The sequence below is a fragment of the Talaromyces rugulosus genome, chromosome II, assembly GCF_013368755.1.
Source record: "Talaromyces rugulosus chromosome II, complete sequence".
In the NCBI taxonomy this organism is placed as follows: Eukaryota; Fungi; Ascomycota; class Eurotiomycetes; order Eurotiales; family Trichocomaceae; genus Talaromyces; species Talaromyces rugulosus.
This window is the reverse complement of record NC_049562.1, coordinates 4,919,166-4,941,225: the sequence shown is the minus strand read 5'-3', so window position 1 is coordinate 4,941,225 and position 22,060 is coordinate 4,919,166. Positions and strand designations below refer to the sequence as shown.

The following is a 22,060-nucleotide window of genomic DNA, read 5'->3' as shown; positions in this document are numbered from 1 at the left end:
AGACTGGGAAGTTACGGCGACGATAACCGGGGACCGATGCAAACTGTATTTTCAAGCATCCGACGACGTGATTGGCCCGCCGCTGTCTAATCCCGAGAAAACCGTTGATAAGGCACTAACCGTATGCGGACTAGCGGTATTTATTCACCTAACCCTATGGACTAGCCTAATATGAACTAGCGCATTATCGGGATGTATATCGGTCATCTTTTATGATATGTTTGTCTATTGAATAGTAGTGAAGAGTGCATTATGGTATTACTAGTACCAAAGACGACTGTCCATCCCATTATGTTTTTACTGATGATCTATGCACCGAAACCGGGATAGTCCCTGTGTCCTCTCTATCAGTTATCCAAGGCGAAACACATATTAGATCTCCGAAATTGAACCACAAAATCAGAGGTTCGCGATAGACGAAGCTTCTTCCAAAAAAGGCAAAAGAGAGGCTAAAACTGAAAAGCCAAGCTCTATTGATCGATTGCATTAGTTTGTAACTGCATGATAACCCTGGATACATACCATCTGAAATCCGGTACACCTTCATAGCAATCAAATTAAGGCGTTGACAAGTAGAATGTGACACTAGTTTCTTTATGGAGAGATCGTATTGGACTGAGAAATACTCGCGAAAAGAATGGGTTTGGATACTGTCGCGGATGAGTTCTTGAACGTGGTTTCTTTCCATTTGGATAATCCCCTGTAGGCTACGAAGTGTCGATAGTCGGTTCGCTGAAGAGCTGTAAATGGTTGGAGCATGTATTACATACGGTCTCTGTGGCGTAAAAGTAGTATTCTTAGTCTAATAATATTGATTGACCGTGCTATGTACCCTTTTCAAACAGGTTTTCTCTACTACAACGGTACTTAAGCGCTCGGCGCTTAGCTACTGTCGATCGACAGTTCTTTCACTATTTTAGAAATACTAACATGGTGCGCTAGCGCTAAGCGCGCGGCCTATCTACTGAGTGGCAGTGAGTGCCTCTTGTAACTATGGTGGTAGATGATCACCCCATACAAAACCCATGAGGAATGCCACTACGTTCTACAACTAGAACTAGGTATTAACAATAACAATGTACGTGTGTACAAGAGAAAAGTAGTCACATCACCAAGGAAACGCAATCGGCATGATCGAAAACAGAAATTATTAAACTCATTTCGCTTTTAAGTTCTAACGATCAGCCAAAATGATCCCTCTAGTCTGTATTTATTAGTTGAATTTTGAAGATCGACTTACTAAAACAAGTAAACTTTTCCTAGCTTCAAGACTAGTGCTGTTATGCAGTCCACATTTACAGGTCACATATTTGTAGGATAGCAGAGCGATAGTAGAACAGAATGTGGCTGAAGATCCAGGCAGGACAACAACAACAAAAGACATCTACTAGCCACAAAATTTTGTCGATCACAATTCTGACATTTCTTTCTCAATTCGGCCATAATAATTCGGCGAAAAATCAAAAGGCGGCGCCATGGAGAGTCTTATTACAGAGTAAAGGGGAAAATTTCGATAGTCTTAAAATAGTAGCATGACGCGAATGTCTCAGACTGCGCCTTGGTGGGCTATTAATATATTGCCGGCCAAATTGGGTAGGCGGTCTGAGGCCGCTGAGACAAGGGGGGTTAACTTACGCTGATTCTCTGCATCAACAAAGGTCCATTGTTAAATAATACGTCCTCCGATCGTCAAATACCTTCTTTGCCCCGAAATACACTGTCCAAAAGAAACAAACGAAAGCAAAAATGACCACCGACCTCTACTCAATCCCCGCGGCCAACGCTGCCAACCCGCCAGACACCACGATCCCCCGCACAACAACGACAGTCAGCGAGACCGCCGCTCTCGCCAACTCGCTCAATGGCAATGGCAATATCAATGGCAACAGCAATGACTCGATAAAGCTTGCTGTCTCCGCTAATAATACCGATACTCCCACGTCAGACGAAGAAGAATCTCTCTTTACGCCCTCTCTCATCTCCGCCGAGATCCAATCCGTCCTGCCCGAGGGCTACAGCGCGCGTCCACTGCGTCGCTCCGACTACCATCTCCGATACCTCGATGTATTGCGTGTTTTGACTACGGTCGGAGACATTACAGAGGCCATGTGGAACGAGCGGTATGACTACCTCGTGAAGCGGAATGACGAGTACTACCTGATTGTCATCTGCGACGGCTCTGGCCGAATTGTGGGAACTGGTAGTTTGATTGTCGAGCGCAAGTTCATCCATACGCTGGGTCTTGTCGGCCATATCGAGGATATCGCCGTTTCGCAAGACCAGCAAGGCAAGAAATTAGGGTTGAGAATTATTCAGACCCTGGACTATGTTGCTGCCAAGGTTGGATGCTACAAGGTTAGTCATTTGTCCTTGGCTTGTATTGCGAAACTCGTTCATTTCGCTGACTTTTTTTTTTACACAATAGAGTATCCTCGATTGCTCAGAAGTCAATGAAGGCTTCTATATCAAGTGTGGCTTCAAGCGCGCCGGCCTCGAAATGGCGCACTATTACTGAACTCGTTTTCTGTTTGTTTGGCTATCTTCGATTTAAGTGTCTGTATGAATAAATTCTCCCATGTGGATCTCCATGGAGCTTTGGGTTGCAGGAATCGTAAGACGGATTCTTGCATTGGTCGGTATTGTTTATCTATTTATTATTACAGCGAACTTGCGTTTAGTTACCAACTGCCTCGATAGAGGTGGTATAAATAGACATTGTTTGTACACTACTGGAAATCTATATAATGCAATCACTCCCTTGCCTCTATAGAACAAGGAAAGATCGATATTGGGATTGGAGATATAGAGTAATTTTGTGACATTGGATTTAATATTGACCTGGGCACAAAGGCTCCCCTATTGAGAGGATAAAATCTACACAAGGACAGAGCACTATTTTTCATGTCACAAAAGGAAAAAGGACGCCTAGAAGAGGAACATTTTTTAAAAATCCTCTTGTAGACATCCGTTCCGTAGCCGAAACACACCAAGTCTCAGCGTTCATAGGCCCATTAATGAATTTCTTTTTTTCATTGATACTGTAGAAAACAGTCCAGCTCCAGATAAACATGTAGTAAGAAAGAAATCCCAGGAAACCGTTAAGCGTTCTCCGCAAAATTCCACTCCGCGTGCACCTCCATTTATTTGTCTCATATCAGATGGGCGAAATTTAACGAGTTCGGGCGGCGGGCTTGGGGGCAGCACCCTTGGCACCCTGCTTGCTCTGGATGCGCTGGGCCTTGCCGGCGGAGGCGCTGGCGGCGCTCTTGGCCTTCTCTGCCTTCTTCTTGCTCTCAGTAGCGGCCTTCTTCTCCTTGGCGTCCTTGATGGCCTGTTGGCGGGCGGCGGCACGAGCCTCGGGGCGCTGGCCTCGTCGCTCCTTGATCACATCGAGCGAAGCACCAACGACAGCACGCTGGGCCTTGACGACACGGCGAGTGCGCTTCTTGGCGACTTCCTGTAGTTCGATTCAGTCAGCATGAATCTTCTTGATTTCTCCTTCCACACATGTCCTTCAGGGTGTATATCGAATTCTCAAATGTCCCTCGATGAACCTCAAAATGACGAAAAATAGCAAGAAAAAAAAGCAGGGTTACCGACCTCAGAGATACCCTTGCGGTGCTGGCGACGGTAAAGGACGGTCCATGATATCCGGCGAGGGTTCTTGCGCTGGAGGAAAAGGGACTCCGACTTTCCGTTCTGGAAGCGGAAGATCTTGCTGTCACCACGGATGTACAGCTTACCCTGTTGTCAAATAAAAGCGTTAGAAATTGGTTGAAAACTCGATTCTTTCCTGACAGATCCCTTGTCGATCGATATGCCACTGGTTTGTCCTGCGGTCGAACCACTTGGGGCACACCGAACACTTGGATCTCTGTCTCTGCGAAAAACGCACCTTTCCAGGGTAGATCTTCTGGCCGGAAAAACTGTCGTCGTAGGTACGCATCTTGAATGCTGGAGATGCGCAACCGGTCGAGACGAAATTTGGCGATGGGCGTTTTGATTGTTGAAGTCGAGGCGTGGCGGCTCCCGTTGGATGATTCAATCAATTGTGGTGCGGGTGGACTCGCTAAACCCATCACGTGATGCCCACTGCCCTTTTTGCCTTTGGCTTGGGCTCCCGCGGCTCTCCCGCTGGCCCCATGAGATCATAGGCAATAATAATGGTACATGGGTTTGACGTTGACGAACTATCTTCGGCATGGCCTGCCCAAAAGATCTTTTATTTACGCTGGCAGGGACATTCATGGGAAATCGCATGGTTCGGCATACTGCTTCGCTATCATCTCCTGCGCGTTCGGCTCATGAACGCATTGATGCTGTTGATGTTGAGTATATTTATCAAACTATTTACTACATCTAGATTACTCTCTGCTGTTATTACAGTGACAAAAAGATTGGCTCGGTCTTTTGACTTAATATATACCCATTTTTCTTCAATAACCCCAGAGCCCGTCTGCGCTCAAGAGTATTGTTAATCCTGTATCTATTTAACATGACTGTATCCTAAAGGTTGAAAAAGAAGATAAAAATATCGCTAATGTCGCATAAATGGGGAACGTTAACGCCGGGCATGAGGACTGTCCTGAATCTCCGTATCATCGTGTCCCATAAGTCTTGCGCACTGCCTGTTGCGCACTGTCAACGTCGAATCCTGCATGGACAGGACCGGAGAAATTTCCTTCGCCAGCGCATTTAAATGTTCTGGTCTAGGAGTCCCAGGGGATAATAAATCTTTTCTTGTCTTCTGGCCATCGATTTCTTTAGGCCATCGCATGCGTTCTTGTCCATTCCTTGGCGGTCTGAATTGCTGCTTGCTCATCCTCCTTCCACCGCTTCGCTACGTCATTAGCAAGCGGATCGTCCGGGTTTGGAGCACCCAGCAAGGCTTGGATTGAAAGAAGGATCGTGCGGATTTGCAAAGCAGGGGACCAGTTGTCTAGCAGACGTTAGTCATGGCGCTTTTAGGCTTCACTTCTCATTGTCATACTTTTCAAAACATCCAAGCAAATACGCCCCAATCGGTCAATATTCGGGTGATATATCTTCGTCAAAAATCGAACTTTGGGAGGCGTCATCGGATAGTCATCGGGAAGAAAAAGCTCAGCTCGAAAAATGCCCCCTACATGTCCGTCAACTTGTGATCACAAATGTTGATGTATGGTGCTTTATATACCCTCATAAGGAGACTGGGCCGGACCGTGGATTGTTACGTCAAAATACCGCAGGTTTTCTTCATGGGGAACCGCATTGATGCCCGGTACTCTGAACTGCAAGTGAGCTAACCGGTCACTTATCTTGTTACTGTTTGAACTTACGGCTCTGCCATGAGACGCTCAGTCTCTTTGATGATCCGCTTTGGCAGCGCCGCCATATTGTTTGTATTTCAATTCGTACGTTCTATAGATGAGCATGTAGATTAGTGACTGCTGAGATGAAAACTGTATGACAAAGCCCAATAGATAGCGGGGTGATGGTAGTGAGAGAACTAGCTGTACCTTGCAGTATATCTCGTATCGGATACGAAAGGCACGTAGAATACACTTCTGGTAAAAGTAAGAAGTGAAAAAAAAGAAGTTCGCAGTTATAGTAAACAGTCAGTTGACATTGACAAACTCCTTCGTACAGGCCGGAAAGCAAGCGGGAAAGAGGGGCTTCTCCGATTGCCGCCTCTGGTCCGCCGTATTGATCCTTATCGGCGCTACGGGCGACCAGGACACGCCAGGTACGCAACTCCGGAGCTTCCTCAATCCCCACACCTTTCGATGCGCAAGCTCCACTGCTTCGTGAACATACATGTCAACGACCTGCCACGCTGCAGGGATATTATTGTTCTTCTGTCCACCTGTACCGGGTTTTGTATGAGCAAGTGATGATCCTACATTAACGAAAAGGATCGTTCCTGCAATACTATTTCCTCGCGCGCAGCATGCGGCGCTCTAGCAATGGTACCTCCAAAGCGTGAGCTACATCGACATCGACATCAATCTTCACATCCGCATTCCAATTCCTTGCGTTGTTAGCGGTTGAACCTCGAAATTGCGTCACTACGTCCATCTCACCATGTCGAGCCCCGCCGATTCCAAGGCACCGGCCTCAGCCTTCGAGAGTCCCACCTTTGGCGAAGACAGCTCCTTCCACGTCGAGCAGCCTGTGGGCTCTATGTCCATTTCGCCATGCGGTAGAGATGTTGTTTTAGCATCAAAGGAGGGGCTTCACGTTATCGACCTCGATTCACCATACTCGCCGCCCCGGTACCTCCCTCACCACACCCCATGGGAGGTCGCTGATGTTCAATGGTCTCCGTTCGGACACCGGGACTACTGGGTCGTCAGTACTTCAAATCAGAAGGCGCTGGTATGGAACCTTGCCATGAAGACTTGGGAAAATTCGATCGAATACGTCTTACATGCCCACTCACGTGCCATCACCGACATCAATTTTTCTGCCCACCACGCCGACATACTTGCCACCTGTGCCGTTGATAGTTTTGTACACTGCTGGGACCTCCGAATTCCGGCTAGACCTGTTGTCTCGTTCTCCGACTGGTTCGCTGGAGCAACACAGGTTAAATGGAATCGGCAAGATCCGCACGTTATTGCGAGTTCGCACGATAAATATCTACGGATATGGGACGACCGCATGGGTGCAAAACCATTAAAGTCCATTGAAGCTCATAACACGAAGATCTACGGAATCGATTGGAACCGAATGCGCCGCGAAGCTATTGTGACATGCTCTCTAGACAAAACTATAAAAATCTGGAATTATGACGCTGAATGCGACACCCCGGAAAAGATGATTGAAACCTCGTTTCCTGTTTGGAGAGCTAGAAATACACCATTTGGATTCGGAATTTTGGCTATGCCTCAGCGAGGTGACAATGACCTCCATCTATATAGCCGACGTCGAACAGACGAACACGGACCGGGTGAAGGCCCTCCATTGGTTCACAGCTTTCCAGGCCATAAAGGACAGGTCAAAGAGTTCTTGTGGAGACCTAGAGGAACCGTAATAGACGGGTTGGACCACCGGGAGTTTCAATTAGTGTCATGGGGTGCTGATAGAGAGCTCCGCCTACATCGAGTCGACCCGGATCTCCTCCGATCGGTTGGGTATGAGCAGGGGAAATCGTTTGATTTCAGTCTACCCCTCACCCGTCAAGGATCTGTCTACAAAACTTTTCGTGATGATCCACCTGACGAAGAGCTTAGTGACTCGATATACGCAGAAACTGTTATTTCCAGTGGGACACGGCCCCAGGTCAGTGCCGGCATTGGCACCAATAATGTGTCGACCAGGTACTCTCGAGCTTCACATCACGGAGTTCATATTGAGCCTAGAGTTGGCATGCAAGGTCGTTCTCAATTGAGAACAAACCTAAACCCGATTGCTTGGATGCGGGGTGTAAAGATATCCGGCTGGGATATCGAAACACTAGGCGATGAGATTACGCATGTGGGCGAGAAGTTTTCCAAAGTTGATTTTGAGTCAGTGGATGTGCGCCAACGAAAGGTGACCATCTCACTTCACGGTCCTTGGGCTGCTGAAGGCACTTCGTTATTTCTGAAGCTTGATATCAAGTTCCCGAGTGATTATCCGCGAACCGCAATTCCTAGTTTTCGCATTCAAAAAACCGCTGCTATGACTGATGAACTGTCTGAGACGATAACATCCGAACTACGGACAATTTCCGAAACATATCTCTCCCGGAAACGCGGATGCCTCGAAGGCGCTCTTCGTTACCTTCTTGGGGAATGCAATCTTGAGGAAAGTATAGCCCTGGTACTGGGAGAGACCACCGATACAATCAAGTCACCCGTTTCGGGGTTGGAAGATGACGAGTCAAGTGATGAGGACGAAGACGTCGGCCAATTCGAGAAAGAGGAGCTGGGAATGAGCTCAGAATCGCTTCGACCAATCAATGCCAATGTCATGGTCCCTGTTGCCAGAGTCTGCGGCGCTACCTGGAGTCAAGACGGCCGCCTTGTTTGTTTTTTTCCATCAAAGAAGGACAAAATTGGCTCGCTGTTTGATTCATTGGGCTTCAAGGATTTTGGTCGATTTTCGCGCAATGACAAAGTCTTTGAAGGCTTTGGTCGATTGCAAACAAGTTCCCCTAGTCGTCTGACCCCGGGAAAAGCTCTGGGAACAATGAGTCTAACCGATGATGGAGGCTCTGATTACTCTGACGATTCAGATACGGATTCTTCCAGTTCATCAGGTTCATCGGACAATCTATCAGGCTTACCAAATCGTTTCCCCGCGGCACCAATGTGGCGAAGTCTTGGTGGCCTCGGCTCTGGCACTTATCGTACAAAATCTGCGGACAATTCACAGCTTTCTACTGCTGGTGGTCCCGCTACGACAAAATCAGATCCCGGACACAATATCATATCTATTCATGATCTTAGCGACCTGCTGCCTGCTAAGAAATCATTAGCTAGCCAATACAAAATTTTTGGACATGGTGCGGATATTTGTGCTCACAATGCGGCGGTGGCAGCCGATGCCGATCATCATCATTTGGCGCATGTTTGGGGACTTCTAAAATTGGTTTTGCATAATCAAAGTCGACATCGAGATCCCACTTTTAACACGGACGACTTCACACTTGACAAGAAAGAGGGGGGGGCCAGAGTAGACACCCCAAGACAAAAATCGGGCTCAAAGAATATTCTTCAGCAGTTTGGGCCCAGCGCTGGTTTGCAGGGTGGCAAATGGTTAATAAACGCCCTCATCGAGCATTTTGAACGCATGGGCGATGTGCAAATGCTAGCAATGCTTTCATGTATTCTTCATGAACAAATGTTGCGACACCGAGCAGCTCGGCGCCGTGATAGAGATGTGTCGTTCAACCAGACCCATAGTCCATTTGCAGTCGATTTCTTCTCTTCCAAGGCGCGAGATGGCAAATCTCAGGTTGCTACTCCTTTGACTTCATACTCCAGGGACGGCAGCGTTAATATTCCCGGTCTCCAAAGTCCAGATATTGCGGCAGAACAACTGAACAGTATTGCTACAACACCGTATTCGAGCGGGACCTCTCCGATGGCAACCAGTGCAAGCAAACCCCTAGGCGATCGCAGAACTCCGAATCTTTCCATCTCTGCGTCACCAGACAATCACAACATATCACGGACTGGGTCTGGCATCGGCACAGCTTTAGCATCGTCATGGTCGCGATCATTCACGTTTGGACCTTCGTCTGGCTCATCGCCGCCTGTAAATGCCGCTAAAAAGAAGCCTAGTCCAAACGGTAGCCTGAATGTGCCATCTGCTGTTACTTGGAGTGCAACTCAAATTTTCAACAAAGCAGTCTCCGCTTTACCTGAATACTTGAATACGTCAGCGGTGATTACCTCCTCGCAGACACAGTCAGAAGCAGACAGCGAGAAGAAGAAAGGTGTACGAAAATTGAGAGTCAATGTCTCGTTGAAGAATCGGGCGGCCTTTGACCCGGATGAATCCTCGAGTGGCCCGTTCATCAACCGCAAGCAAGAAGGGATTTTACGCAAATACCGCAATGCATATGCTAATCTACTCTTTGTATGGGATTTGCCAATTCAGCGTAGCGAAGTGTTGAAGATAGGCACAACGGCAGATTTAGCTAATGAGGGGCCTACTTCTCGACGTCGTCAACCTTCTCAAACGCTGCCATTGACCGTACCGAAGCAAAAAGGCAGCGTGTTTGCAAAGCCAACCGCGGGTAGTACTTTAGATGTCCAGAGGCATTGCTCTGAGTGTGGGACTGCTCTCCATACATCTTTATTTTCGCCTGCATCACGGAAAGAGCCTAGCGGCAAGATCAGCAAGCAACCATACCTACGATGCCCTTCATGTACAGCTGTACAGCCTCTAGCGGCTCATATAGCATGTGTCATCTGTGGTGAATCAATCGATGGGATGTTCGTTCCTTGTTTGGAGTGTGGTCACGTCTGCTGCGTTGAGTGTCATCGACAGTGGTTTTCTCTCTCCTCGCCAGATGAAGATATTTTTACATTATCAGATCTGGCCTGCCCAAGCCCCTGTGGCTGTAGCTGCACTGAGCATTCCAAGGTCGTTTATCTTCCATCGCCTATCAGAACTCCTCAAAACGAGAAAGCCCAGCCGCTCAACAAGCACAACCGTCGCAGATCCGAGGCATTGTCTTCTCCCCAGCTCGATATCATGGCCGGACAAACCGACGATGATCTCGAGGCATGGCGTGGAGTAACTCTCGGTGGAGGTTTTGGCGGGGGTCTCAGTCGCGTATTAACAAGTACTGATCGCAGGCGAAACAGCTCCGGGAATCGGAGGCTTCATTTTGACCGTATTGATACGATGTGATGGTCCATTTCAATTCGACTTTGTCTTGTATTATCGATGGATTATCAATTGTCAATGATCTCGGCGTTTTTGTGCTATTGGGCGATACCCATGGTGTATATTAATGGTGTATATTAATCGATCTGCAAATACTGAAATCCTATTGGATTCAATTGATATATAAAATGGTTCCAATTTCTGCTTGTGTAGATCCATATCACTTGATGGTCTTGATAGTCGCTATTTAAAGGCAAGTAGAAAAATACAAGTGAAACTGATTATGGTTTCTAAGGTTTATCGCAGCAAAGGTAAATACATTTTCATCAATGCCCCTCCATAACCGTTTATTAACCCCCCAAGCCTAGACCTCAGATCGGTCAAGACACTGCCACCATTCGTCACATCGTAAACGAGTATTTTTTTATCATTTGCTCAAAGATAAACTAATCAATGATAGACCACAGCAACGTGGTCGTCCATATACTTAGTGATATCCCCCAAAAACAGTGACGCCACGATCGACAGGGCGCCGAATACAATCGAAGTCAAGTAGACATACTTGTAGCTCTCAGCATACGCAAGCTGGCCCGCTGCAACGACCATTTCATAGGCGGTTGTGTTGCCGGCAATACCCGGGATCTTTTGCATCTCAGTGAGGAGAGATGCGCCCGTCAGTTCGATTGCTTCGGCAATGTAGGTTGTATTGGTGATTCCCAGTTTCATGGACATTGTGCCGCCAATGTAATATGTGGCTTTGGGGACGAATTTGTTGACGAAGACATTATAGTAGATTGTGTAACCAATTGCTCCACCAACAACACGAATCGATAGCGTCAAGGCGGAGATGGTAGCAATTAGGTCCTGGGGTGGCAGGGGTCAGTTTGATTTGTTTCAAATATCTAGCGATTCTTGAGGGAAAGGGGGCTTACATCTGGACAAATGATTGTGGTCATGATACTCGCTGGAACAACAATTCCACCAATCCCGAGGCTTGCAATTATCAAGATAATCCATAGCGTGCTGAGATTATCGGTACGAGCAACAGCCATAGCGCCGCAGCCTATAAATTCGAGATGTATTAGCTTTTGTGCCAGCGCGAAAAATTCCGGGAGTCACTTCATACCTGCAGTCATCAAGACGCTGCTGCCAATCATTAATGCCTTGTTGTGTCCTTTGAGCAAAGACAACAGCCAGAGAGTGATACAAGCACCGGCGAGAATGCCATAGCCAACCGGCAATGAACGGAGACCGACAGCAACAGGATCATGGCCGAACTGATTGAAACTTTGAGTGGGCCAGAAGAGGATTATGGAGAAGAAGTTGGCTCCAGAGACCCAGGTGATCAGCAGAGTCAGTCCCAGCGTACGCGGTTCCTTGATGATCTTGGCAGGGATCATGGGATATTTGGCACCATACGCTTCCCAGAGTCCAAAGGCGACTAGGATCAGGAAGCCAAGAATCAGAGGTACCAAAACATGGGCTGTGGTCCAAGGATACTGCACATAGAACAGTCAGTTTCCAACAACGAGAAATTCAAAATAATAGACATGGCGTACCTGATAACCACCCCATTGGAGGCCGGCCAAGAATAAGATCAGGCCGATGATACTGAGCAAACCTCCCACATAATCGACCCTCGATAGGATTTCCCGCCTAGAAAGTCCTTCGGCGTTGACTCGAGGAGGCGGGAAGTAAAAGAATACAGTACAGAGAAGCCCGAGCCCGTTCCAGATACCAGCCAATGCACCGACATATCTCCAGCTCGCATAGTAGGCAACCAGTTGAGCCCACAATACAGATGCAGACCACGGAAAGATAGTAAAGACGAGAGCGGCGACATATGTACCGCGCTTGCGTGTCGGGGCAATTTCAGCGGTGGCCGAAAGAGCCGTCAACTCATTAATGCCTTTGGGTGCACATGATTATAAGCATACGTTGGCGGGGGATTTCATTGGGGGGACACTATACCAGCACCGGCGCCTGATATCGCCATTCCAGCAATGAAAATATTCATAGTGTGGGCGGTACTCGACACAACAACCCCGATGCATACCAACAACGAGCCCAAGATAGCTACATATCGACGGCCGAATAAATCGGACAAACTTCCAACGAATGGACAGACACCGGCCAAAGCAAGCAAGTTGGCCAGGACCTATCTTCCAGTTAGTTACGCCTCTTGAGTACTAGCCAATATTGACCAATCGATCTATTGAAGGACGGCATACAAACCAAACCCAGCGATCTGCCCCTCCGATATCGCCATATATATAAGGAGGGATGCCGCCAAAAAGGTAGATGGGGATTTGAGATCCTGTTTAGTACTTTCGTTAGCCTAGAGCTCGCTGGGGGAATGAAACATACCAGTCCACAGAAAAGCCATTGCGGTGAGACTGAGAAACTTGCTCATTGTCATCTGTTGTGTTATCCATGATCAGCAAGGTATTCTCGGTCGCGTGGCTCAGTCTGGTTTCCTACGCGCGTTCCATTCTCAGAGTTTGAGGCCTCAACATGATCCGCAATGGGTTTGGAGTCGGATTGAATGTCATTATCCTTGGAAATATCCGTAGGAGAATCGCCCTTTTCCGGATCCATGGCTGCAGATGCTCGGTTTCGCTGAGATTCCGGACGTAGCACAAAGAAGAGAACCGATAGGGGAGAGTAAAAGGCCAGAGGAAGTGCTGGGACTTCGTTTAATATACTAGCAATTTGAGGTCGCACAAGTCACGGCACCAGAGAAAATTACATGCGGCTTGGCTTTAAATCCTGGGATCCTACAGTAGTCCCACCTAGGCATGCCAAGAATCTTTGGAAGGATGAAGTAGACTCCTATCGCCTCGAATGTCTCAATTTGCCGTAGTTTAGCCCTGTTAGAAGGTTTTTTTAAACAATGGCCAGGTGTTCAGTAAGAGGAGGCGACCCCGCTCATCACCCTCACTTGGCAAAACAGCTAGGGCATTACTATATTCAACTATGGTGGAGAATTCAAAATGTTTGATCTCACCCAAGTGTTGGACGAAAACAGGCGCCGATCAGCTTTAATTTGCAACGCCCGGGGATGCCGAGTTTGGGGCGCTATACTAGTTTCCTCCGGATCGACTAACGGAGAACGTGGTGCAAGCCCGGCCGTGAATAATGGTAACATTAGTATTTTTTCGAGGGCTGTTGCTGCCAAAGGGGTTGGTTATTGAAACAGGGCCTCGGCTGGTGAGCTTCTGCAGTCAAGCTCTGGCTGCATGTGTTCCAGGAACAGCCACCTCAGGTGGTCGACGTTCTCTCATCCCCGGAGAATCGAAGTAGACTTTTCCCCGCATTGTTAATTGTGGATTTAGTGCGAAACGATATACGTAGTTGCTCCGACGGGGTTACTCCGCAAAAGGTCAAAGTGTCACTCAACCCCAGTTGATGTCTATCTCAGCGCGACAAAACCGTAGAGAATGGTCAATGGATTCGTTGCAAAGGCCCGGGCGTATCAATAAGATTTTGAGCCAAGCATACTTCTAAACTGTCTTGGTGTGGTACCGCCAAGAGCGACGAACCATCTTCAAATGTTGGGGGCATGTCACTAGTAGCTGCATCTGACACGCGATTCGGAGATATAGCCGCTTCTGGTTGTATGGAGACATGCTTTTTTGCCACGAGTTCTTGTCCGGGGTACGACTACGTCAACCTCCCACGAGCTGTCATATCCAAGGTCCGTGTTCTAGACTACTGTCGCGATCCCCGCGTTTCTGCAGTTTAACCCGTGGCCATACACAGACAACAGGGTCAGTCTTAGGCCTCGGGAGGAATGGGAAGAACGAATAGAAATAAAGAATAGGAGGATTGCTATACTCCAAAGCCGAGGCACAAGATAAGTGGTGCGGCTAGAAACGTTCGCCTACCTCGCGAAGCGCCAGTTTCTTGGGCACCACAAAGAGGGCGTCGCTTTCAACACACAGCTTCCCCATCAGACTGCGAATTTCGCCGTTGACGTAGGCCTTTCGCTCCGTGGAGCGGTCTGGATCTAGCCGGGTGTGTACCGTGTAAAATTCGCCTGTAGAGACCGGAGCCCGGTAGGTGACTTGAAGATTTGCCGTGACAATGCTGTGTGCAGGTGCAGCTCGTGCAAGTGTTTCATCCAGGACGGTCGCCAAAAGCCCTCCGTGGACAACGGTCAACCATCCGTCCAGCCCGTGTCCAAAATAAACAATGTTGACGCATTCCCGATCTTCTTCGTTCCAGAATATTTTCTAGAAAAAGCAAAAGTAGAGTTAGAAATCAACGCCGGTGTACGGCTTGCGACGGACAACAAACCTGAAGTGCAAGACCCCGGCTACCTTTTAGAGGCCCACTGGACAGTCTTTTCTCCTTGTCTTCATCTGAAAAGCTTTCGTATGCATCCCATTCCACATAATTTGGATCTTTCCTCAGCTTCTGGACAATTGGAAGATAGTCAACCATTCTCCTCAACTCTTCCATTCGCTGGGTGTCCTCGGGTGTGCCTGGTGCAGCAGGGGACGTAAAAGACTTCAAATACTGCTGTCCTGTATAGTATCCCAAGCCCGCAAAAGCTGACCCCCAAAGAATTCGTCGTGTCCATATAGATCGTCTTGGCGCGCTCGCCGTGCCTGCGTTGGAAGCTGTCGTAGCAATGTTGCGGGCTGCGGCCCTGAAGGAGGATCTTGACGCGGAAGATGCGGCTAGACGAGGGCGGCAACTTCGAGGAAGCAGTTGGAAAGACGGTATTCGCAGTGGGCTGGCCATTTTCGAAAGCGTCCCGTAGCGAGAGGCGTGGATATCGCAATAGCTTCGAGCTGGACAAGAGCTGAACGTCGCGCTTTCCCGGTTTAACGCGGATGGAGCGACGTCACGTGACTGCAGTTGACCAGTTCGGTGGAAGCGAAGTAATTGAACTAAAATGATCTGAATTATTTGATAGTGTTGCATGGTTTCATCTACTGGACTTGTCTGGACTGACCCCAGGCTGTATACATCCTACCAGGCATGGCAAAGAAGCTCATTGTAAGTAACTAGTAAGTATTTGCTCAATCTCAAACAGAGAAGCTTTTCTCTATCTAGAAAATACATGATTCGTAATCGGAGTTTTCGTTATCCATGGGCAAATGATACATTGTTCTAGAACATGAGATGCACCTCATATGGTTGTTTTGTCTAAGAGCTAAGACTACACTTCGTCTTTGCTGGGAAGGTCGATCGCTCGGTAGAGGAGAATAAGCGCCGAGTGGGTTTCACCTTTTCACGTGGAGTTAGATGGGACACAGAAATACTCAGGGTTCAAATGGACGGCTTACCTCCGCCAGATAACGTCTCAATCTTCTCAGCATCCACCTCGGACACCTTGTCATCATTGAACCACCACCATTTTCCATCGTCCTCGCGTCGCTTGCCACCGGGAGCTTTTTCGTCGTCGACAAGACGTCCTTGCTTTTTGACATATGCAGTATAATGACCGCTGTCAGCACTGGCACCTTGATGCGTGATAACACCCCGCAGCTCGTAGAGGCCTGACTGGTTTGATCCGTCGTCGGTGGCAAGTGTCGGGTCTATCAATTCGAAGAGCTCCTTCTTGGCCTTCAGGATGGCTTCTCTCCTCTCGGCTTCGTATTCTTCGTCGGACTTGAAGACGTCAGTCATAGCAGTGTCATCATCCTTGTTGTTGGCGTTTTCGGCCTCCTTTTTCTTCTGAAGTGGCTCTGAGAACTGTCCAGATTCGACATCCTCTTTGCGATCCTCTTCCTGACGGTGAGCAATCTTTTGCCGTTTGCGCGCGCGTTCGGCATCTTCCTCATCTTTCCGAAGCTCACGCACTTTGTCTCTCACGGGAATCAGTTGTTTCCGCAACTCATCGGTGCAGAATTCAACGACATCAAGCTCCGCCGGAAAGGTAACTTTGCGCATAATTTTAGCCTTCGTCTTGGTCTCGCGCTTCCAGAAGAATCGAACAAAGTGAACTGTCAAATATTTGGGCAACCGAGCTATACTCGACTTTTTAGTATAGATAGCATCTCGGCCCAGTGCTTCAGAGCGTTTCTCTATCTTTTCTTTGAGGCCAGCTTTGATACCATCGACCAAGTGGTTGGTATCCTTGTCGATATGGCAGTCTAGCTTTAGGAAGACATCCGAAGATTTGACGGGCTCCTCGCCGGCATCTTTTGCAGCACCTTCATCGCACTCAAGAACGGAATCAAAGCTCCCAGCCATGTATTTGTCGATAAATGATACGTCCTCTTCGCCGTCTTTGGTTTTCAACTTTTGCCGCAGCTGCGTCAAAATCTGGGACCAAGCTTCTTCCGCATCCTGCTGGGCATACCCGTGTCCGTTTTTTGCCTTCTGAGCAAATTGGGGGAAGGCATTTCGAAGAGCATTCAGGAACATGAGTGGCGGAAATCCTTCTTGGGTTTCAGACATTTGTTTGTACAAGTCTCGTAACGATGCTGTCATGTCTATAGAAGCCCCCAAGCCTCCAAGGCCAAATGAACTCAAGTTGCCCAGCCCAGAGGGTCCATCAGAAGCACCGGTCGAGCTGTACTGTAGAAGTTCCTGCTGAAGTTCTGGGATGCCACGGAGCGTTTGCAGGGTCGAGTTGAGGTAGCAAGTGTTCCCAAGGTTCTGTAATCCAGCCGGTGTTGCGCCTTCGGCCAGTGCAGCTTCCGCCTCCGTCATATCTTCCAAAAACTTGACCGATTCTTTCGGACGCACCAAGCCTGCCGAGCCTTCAGCTCCCGACGGAGTGCCCATCATCATGAACGTCTGCCCTGGCTTGGCCTTGAGTGTAGAGAGTTCGGTATCATCCTTCAGCTGCCCGCCCTTGACGAGAATCTTCTGTCTCTCCGGCTCGACACCGGTCAGCGAATATAGTTGGAACTTGAACGTTTCGCCGTTTGACGCCGGGTCGAGCTCGACATCGTGGCGCTTGCCCTGGTGCTTGACAACGACTTGAACGAGGTTAGTATTGAAGTCTAGCGTTCCGTAGGCAAAGGGACGAGTAACAAACCTGGTATTGTGGCCATGGTGAGCGGCAAACGGGGCGACAGGATAGGAATGTCCTGGAGAAAGAAGAGAGCTGGGATAGGAATTAGTAATGAATGATAGAGCTCAGCGAGGCGGTAAACAATGACCGCCACCTGCGGGGGCGTTGGAGGATGCAAACGCTGCAAACATGCCCGTTGGTGACCGGGCAGCGCAATCATGCCGCCTGCGAAGCCTCCCCCCGCAATACTACTGTTTATCTGCGGTGTATCTGTGATATACGTGGGTGTATTTAGATATTGCTGTGTCAATGGTGCGAAAGTGACGAGACTCTGCTTCCGCTTCTCCGCTGATCGCCCGGGTCTCTTGTCTTCGCATCTCGCCCGAACGCCATTCTGTCCTCGCATCCGAGTCCAACGTCATGGTACAGGTGTTCTTCTACTCCACATTATGGGCATTGCACTGACATCTCCTAGTCTCAATCTCTCAGACCTTACTTGCAGGCCGTGCGATCCTCGTTAACCGCAGCTCTTGCCGTCTCGAACTTTGCATCCCAGTCGTCCGAAAGACACAATGTGCCTGAAGTTGAAGCCGCCAGCTCCCCGGAATTGCTCCTGAACCCGTTGACCGTCGCCCGGAATGAAAACGAGAAGATCTGTCAGTCATCATTCTGCCTCTGAAAATTGCTCCCAGGCTAAAGGAAAACCCGCAGTTATCGAACCCTCTGTCAATAGTGTGCGTGTGAGCTTGCGCATCAAGCAAGCTGATGAGATTGAGAATATTCTTGTCCATAAATTCACCAGATTCTTGACGCAACGAGCCGAGTCCTTCTTTATCTTGCGACGAAAGCCTGTAAAGGTGGGTGATCTTCAGGTTCTGCTATTCCTCACTACGCTCATTTCTGACTTCTCATATTAGGGCTATGACATTTCTTTCTTGATCACGAATTTCCACACAGAGGCAATGCTTAAACATAAGCTGGTCGATTTCATTATACAGTTTATGGAGGAGGTGGATAAGGAGATCTCAGAGATGAAACTTTTCGTATGTGTTTCTGAATGACTGGAGTTTATAGTCTATCAAAACTAACTTCATACAGTTGAACGCCCGAGCACGTTTTGTTGCCGAATCATTTCTCACCCCAGTAAGCAGTTGATCCCGTGATATGAATGGCCTTGATACTGATGAAACAATACAGTTTGATTAAGCCAGTCTTCCTTGCAAGAAGACCTAGAATCATGAATGATACTATGCAATCAAGTTCTTTTATTCTTCTTTCCTGATGCCTTTTCTAAATCGTATGTGTATTTTTGTATTGATCTTTTATTTGATCAAAAGGTAGGGTAGGACATCAGCCTATCAGCCATAAATTAAATTCATACAATATTCAAAATACTTGTTTGGGTTTCTAGAATATCCATCTCAATATCACCCATTGATCTGGTTATTCAGAGTCTATTTCTGGTATCTGTCTAGATCCATTGTGTGGCTCTTCTTGGAGTGCCTAGCTATCTCGTCTTGTTGGTTCTGCATTCACACCTTTTAGTGATAGCTGTTATGCGTCTATTGTCACTGTACATGTAAATTTATTATGCTTCACAATGCTCTTCTATTATATATGAATCAGATCGTGTGAAACTATAATAGTAATGTATTAGCTGCAAATAGGCCAGTCAGTCAGTGGAGACTTGTCAATTGATATGGGTCTATTATCAATGGAAAAGCAATGGCAAGGTGTGGCTATCCAGTGGTGAACAGGGAAGACTGGATTCACAAGCGGGGCCCTACCAGCCACGACGATCTGAAATCACTTGACACCAGTCTTGGGAGTCAAAGTCATCCTCTATTTCTCTCTCTCATCTTCATTCTTCACCTTCACCTACACCTTCATCTTCACCTTCACAACTCCACCCCTATCACATACCTGCACTTATTTCTGGGGTTTCATGCTTCTTTGGCTGTTATCACTTCTCCTTCAGACGTATCACACAATTTACTTTTATCTCCTGAAGCCCCTTTGCAGGCTCTTGTGTCAAGCCAGTTTTGAAAATGTCAAGTTTCAGTGACTTCGGCCCAGCCATCGCTTTTCACCACCAGCCTCGACCAGCAAATATGAGCGAATACCCAGCTTTTATTAGGCCTGGGAATATCCAGACTCATGATTTCAACATGGATGCTTTTCCAGGTATGCAGTCACCAACTCGTACTCCAGAATCACATGTGATGCCTGCTTTCAGCGCTCATCGATTCACCTCTCCCCCATTCCCACCACCACCCATGAACACACAGGCTTACATCCATGTAGCAACTGCTATGCAGAGCATGGGTCAGAACTTTATGGACCCACGGATACTGTACAATCATCAAATGGCGCAGTATCTCAGGGATCAGCAAGCCATGATTCAGCACCAACTGGAGCAACAGGCGTTTACTCAACTCCAGATGGAACACGATCACAAGGATCAGGCCAAAATTGCCGCCGTGGGAAGAAGACTCGGCGATCAGGTCACCGCATCCGAGAATATCCCCTTTCGAATTCCGGCTACTCGCCAGAAGTTCTCTCCACACGGTGTGGTAAGGATTTCAAATGTCAGTATTCCCCCCTCATCACACATCTTGACCCAGTTTAGACCTATGGTTGACACGAGTCTTCAAGCTTCCATATGCTGTCACGAGACATGAGATTCATCAACTCCTCGGTCGGCATGCTTGTGTTCTTGGCCCTGAACATGGGGGTGGCGTGCATATCATCATGGAGCGTTCGACAGCAAAGACCATGGATGCCTTTGTAGAGTTCAAAACCCAGAAGGATGCCGAGGCTGCTGTTCGTCGTCTCAGCTTCACCGAGTCTGGTCGTTACGCTCGTCTGGGAACACGTCATGTCGATATCTCAATGAGTTCTCAAGACGAACTCCTCAAGAACATCTTTCCCCGAGCCAACTGCATTCAATGGCGGACCGGATCTCCCATCTTGATCGAGAACAATGATCCGTATTCTGTCGGCTTTCAAGGTTTCCTGACCAAAGAAGAGATCCGAGGCCTTGTATCTCATGCCGAGAATCCAGCTCGCGTATGTATTCTAACATTAAAAATTCGGTTTCATACTTCTGACTCTATGTCTAGTCCCCGTTTACCGAACGTTGCCGTCAGCGTACATACGAATGTTTAATATCCACCCTTTGGAAGGTATGCGTCATATTCTTAAAATAGCCTACACTCTGATTCTAACAAATCTCAGTATCCTTGGTCCGCGTCGACAATGTACACCGTTGAAGATCGTGACAGCCTCTTCCAAGCGACTTTGCGCCAGCTTCTAGAGCTTTCCGAAAAGGTTAAACAGCGTCGCTTCATTGGTCTCAACGAGGCACTATTGCGTGATCTGCTTCGTGCTGGACTCGGTTGCCCTGTGTTTAATGAACGCCAAAAGATTTGTCTTATCGCAGCTTCTGAATTGCCTCCCTTGCAGCCTATCGTTCACCATGAACCATTGGAGTTTTGGCCGTTTGATTGCCTGGTAAAACAGCCAAAAGCCGACGACTATGAAGTCATGGTAAGAAATATGTTCTCTATGAGACGAGTCAAAGACTAACTTTCCATCTCCCAACCAGTACTACGCTCAACTCATTCGCAAAGGACTTGAAGTCAATGTCGGAAAAGATCTAGCTGTCCCAAATAACTGGCGCAACCGTTACGAAGACAATGAAGGCCCCTGGGGTAATCTGTGGATTGAGTGGCAATTTCACGATAAGACCATGATGTTCGAAGAAGCTGCCCAGTTGGAAATGAAAGTGGCAATGTGCTTACTTCAAGCCGCTTTGGGACGTGCATGCAATACTCTACAATCTCCACTACCTTCGATGTGCCAGGGGGCTTCTCTTGAGCCATCCTCAGATACTCTCGAGACTTCTCCAAGCCAGACTACGTCCAAGAATATGTTCAGAGATTATGCTAATTCAATTCCATCTCTATGGGCTGAAGAAAATGCAAAGCGCGCCGCGATGAATGCAGGGACGCCTTCTCGTCGTCCGCACCGCAACAGCTCGATTAGCACTGTGTCTGATGATGGAAGCTTTGGCAGCGCTATCAATGGAGTACATCGTTCTACCAGCAACTCTACTACATTCTCTACTCCATTTAACATGAACAGCTCAACTTGCAGCAGTATCATGACCAACGACAGTGACGGAAAACTCGACAAGGCATTTTTGAGCGAATGCAGCGGGGTTTCACGCCCAAAGATCACTGGTTCACGCCACCACAAGCACAGTCTGTCGATGTCATCGATTGCAACAGGAGCTATTCCATCCTCTATGGAAGATAACGGGACTAATATTTCTAGCCGTTCTCGTCGTGGAGAAAGTGTTTCAATCCCGACTCATGTGACTGGCTTCAAGGATGGTCTGTCCACCACGCCCAGTGAGAGCCTCGACATCACTGATCTGATGGCTCGTCACAATATCTGGTCTAGCACTCCCCCTTCATTGACCGTCAAAACTCCTCCCAGCCCTGCGAGTCAGTCTGGTCGTAGTCGTTATGGTAGTCGCCATACGTCGGGCTCTTCTCAGTCAGGCCAACACCGTCGCCTTGCCTCGGTATCTGAGGATGAGGAAGACGCATTTAAGAAACGCGTACTCAATTCCGCTTTGACTTCGGCTTAGACATTTGCCATTGCTATTGACATTGACATTGACATCGTTTGTTACCGCGAATGTTCTGATATTGGAAGACAACGTCTGTCATTACCCCATGTCTTTAGAACGCGGCTGCTTTCTTCAGAGTC

At 48.0% G+C, this 22,060-nt stretch overlaps 8 protein-coding genes across 8 annotated transcripts; 3 read left to right on the top strand and 5 right to left on the bottom strand.

Moving 5' to 3' along the window:
• Positions 1-1,746: 1,746 nt before the first annotated feature.
• Positions 1,747-2,515, top strand: TRUGW13939_04167 (uncharacterized protein; the record flags this gene model as incomplete). Its single annotated transcript, XM_035487344.1, has 2 exons — positions 1,747-2,355; positions 2,426-2,515. 2 exons carry the CDS (start codon positions 1,747-1,749, stop codon positions 2,513-2,515), a joined length of 699 nt encoding a protein of 232 aa, XP_035343237.1.
• A 654-nt stretch (positions 2,516-3,169) lies between these two features.
• On the bottom strand, positions 3,170-3,946 carry TRUGW13939_04166 (uncharacterized protein; the record flags this gene model as incomplete). Its single annotated transcript, XM_035487343.1, has 3 exons — positions 3,170-3,457; positions 3,601-3,744; positions 3,896-3,946. The coding sequence occupies 3 exons, from the start codon at positions 3,944-3,946 to the stop codon at positions 3,170-3,172; spliced, it is 483 nt and encodes a 160-aa protein (XP_035343236.1).
• An 817-nt stretch (positions 3,947-4,763) lies between these two features.
• On the bottom strand, positions 4,764-5,374 carry TRUGW13939_04165 (uncharacterized protein; the record flags this gene model as incomplete). The annotated part of the gene is made up of 4 exons (XM_035487342.1): positions 4,764-4,939; positions 4,991-5,122; positions 5,177-5,265; positions 5,319-5,374. The coding sequence occupies 4 exons, from the start codon at positions 5,372-5,374 to the stop codon at positions 4,764-4,766; spliced, it is 453 nt and encodes a 150-aa protein (XP_035343235.1).
• A 689-nt stretch (positions 5,375-6,063) lies between these two features.
• TRUGW13939_04164 (uncharacterized protein) lies at positions 6,064-10,329 on the top strand (the record flags this gene model as incomplete). The annotated part of the gene is made up of 1 exon (XM_035487341.1): positions 6,064-10,329. One exon carries the CDS (start codon positions 6,064-6,066, stop codon positions 10,327-10,329), a length of 4,266 nt encoding a protein of 1,421 aa, XP_035343234.1.
• Positions 10,330-10,755: 426 nt separating this feature from the next.
• Positions 10,756-12,903, bottom strand: TRUGW13939_04163 (uncharacterized protein; the record flags this gene model as incomplete). Its single annotated transcript, XM_035487340.1, has 8 exons — positions 10,756-11,169; positions 11,238-11,368; positions 11,432-11,804; positions 11,865-12,214; positions 12,277-12,463; positions 12,537-12,622; positions 12,673-12,724; positions 12,787-12,903. The coding sequence occupies 8 exons, from the start codon at positions 12,901-12,903 to the stop codon at positions 10,756-10,758; spliced, it is 1,710 nt and encodes a 569-aa protein (XP_035343233.1).
• Positions 12,904-14,174: 1,271 nt separating this feature from the next.
• TRUGW13939_04162 (uncharacterized protein) lies at positions 14,175-15,054 on the bottom strand (the record flags this gene model as incomplete). Its single annotated transcript, XM_035487339.1, has 2 exons — positions 14,175-14,540; positions 14,605-15,054. The coding sequence occupies 2 exons, from the start codon at positions 15,052-15,054 to the stop codon at positions 14,175-14,177; spliced, it is 816 nt and encodes a 271-aa protein (XP_035343232.1).
• A 421-nt stretch (positions 15,055-15,475) lies between these two features.
• On the bottom strand, positions 15,476-17,321 carry TRUGW13939_04161 (uncharacterized protein; the record flags this gene model as incomplete). The annotated part of the gene is made up of 3 exons (XM_035487338.1): positions 15,476-15,543; positions 15,603-17,246; positions 17,306-17,321. The coding sequence occupies 3 exons, from the start codon at positions 17,319-17,321 to the stop codon at positions 15,476-15,478; spliced, it is 1,728 nt and encodes a 575-aa protein (XP_035343231.1).
• Positions 17,322-17,701: 380 nt separating this feature from the next.
• Positions 17,702-21,938, top strand: TRUGW13939_04160 (uncharacterized protein; the record flags this gene model as incomplete). The annotated part of the gene is made up of 10 exons (XM_035487337.1): positions 17,702-17,704; positions 17,757-17,937; positions 17,993-18,138; positions 18,199-18,324; positions 18,380-18,424; positions 19,318-19,854; positions 19,937-20,350; positions 20,404-20,466; positions 20,519-20,830; positions 20,889-21,938. The coding sequence occupies 10 exons, from the start codon at positions 17,702-17,704 to the stop codon at positions 21,936-21,938; spliced, it is 2,877 nt and encodes a 958-aa protein (XP_035343230.1).
• Between the last annotated feature and the right edge of the window lie 122 nt (positions 21,939-22,060).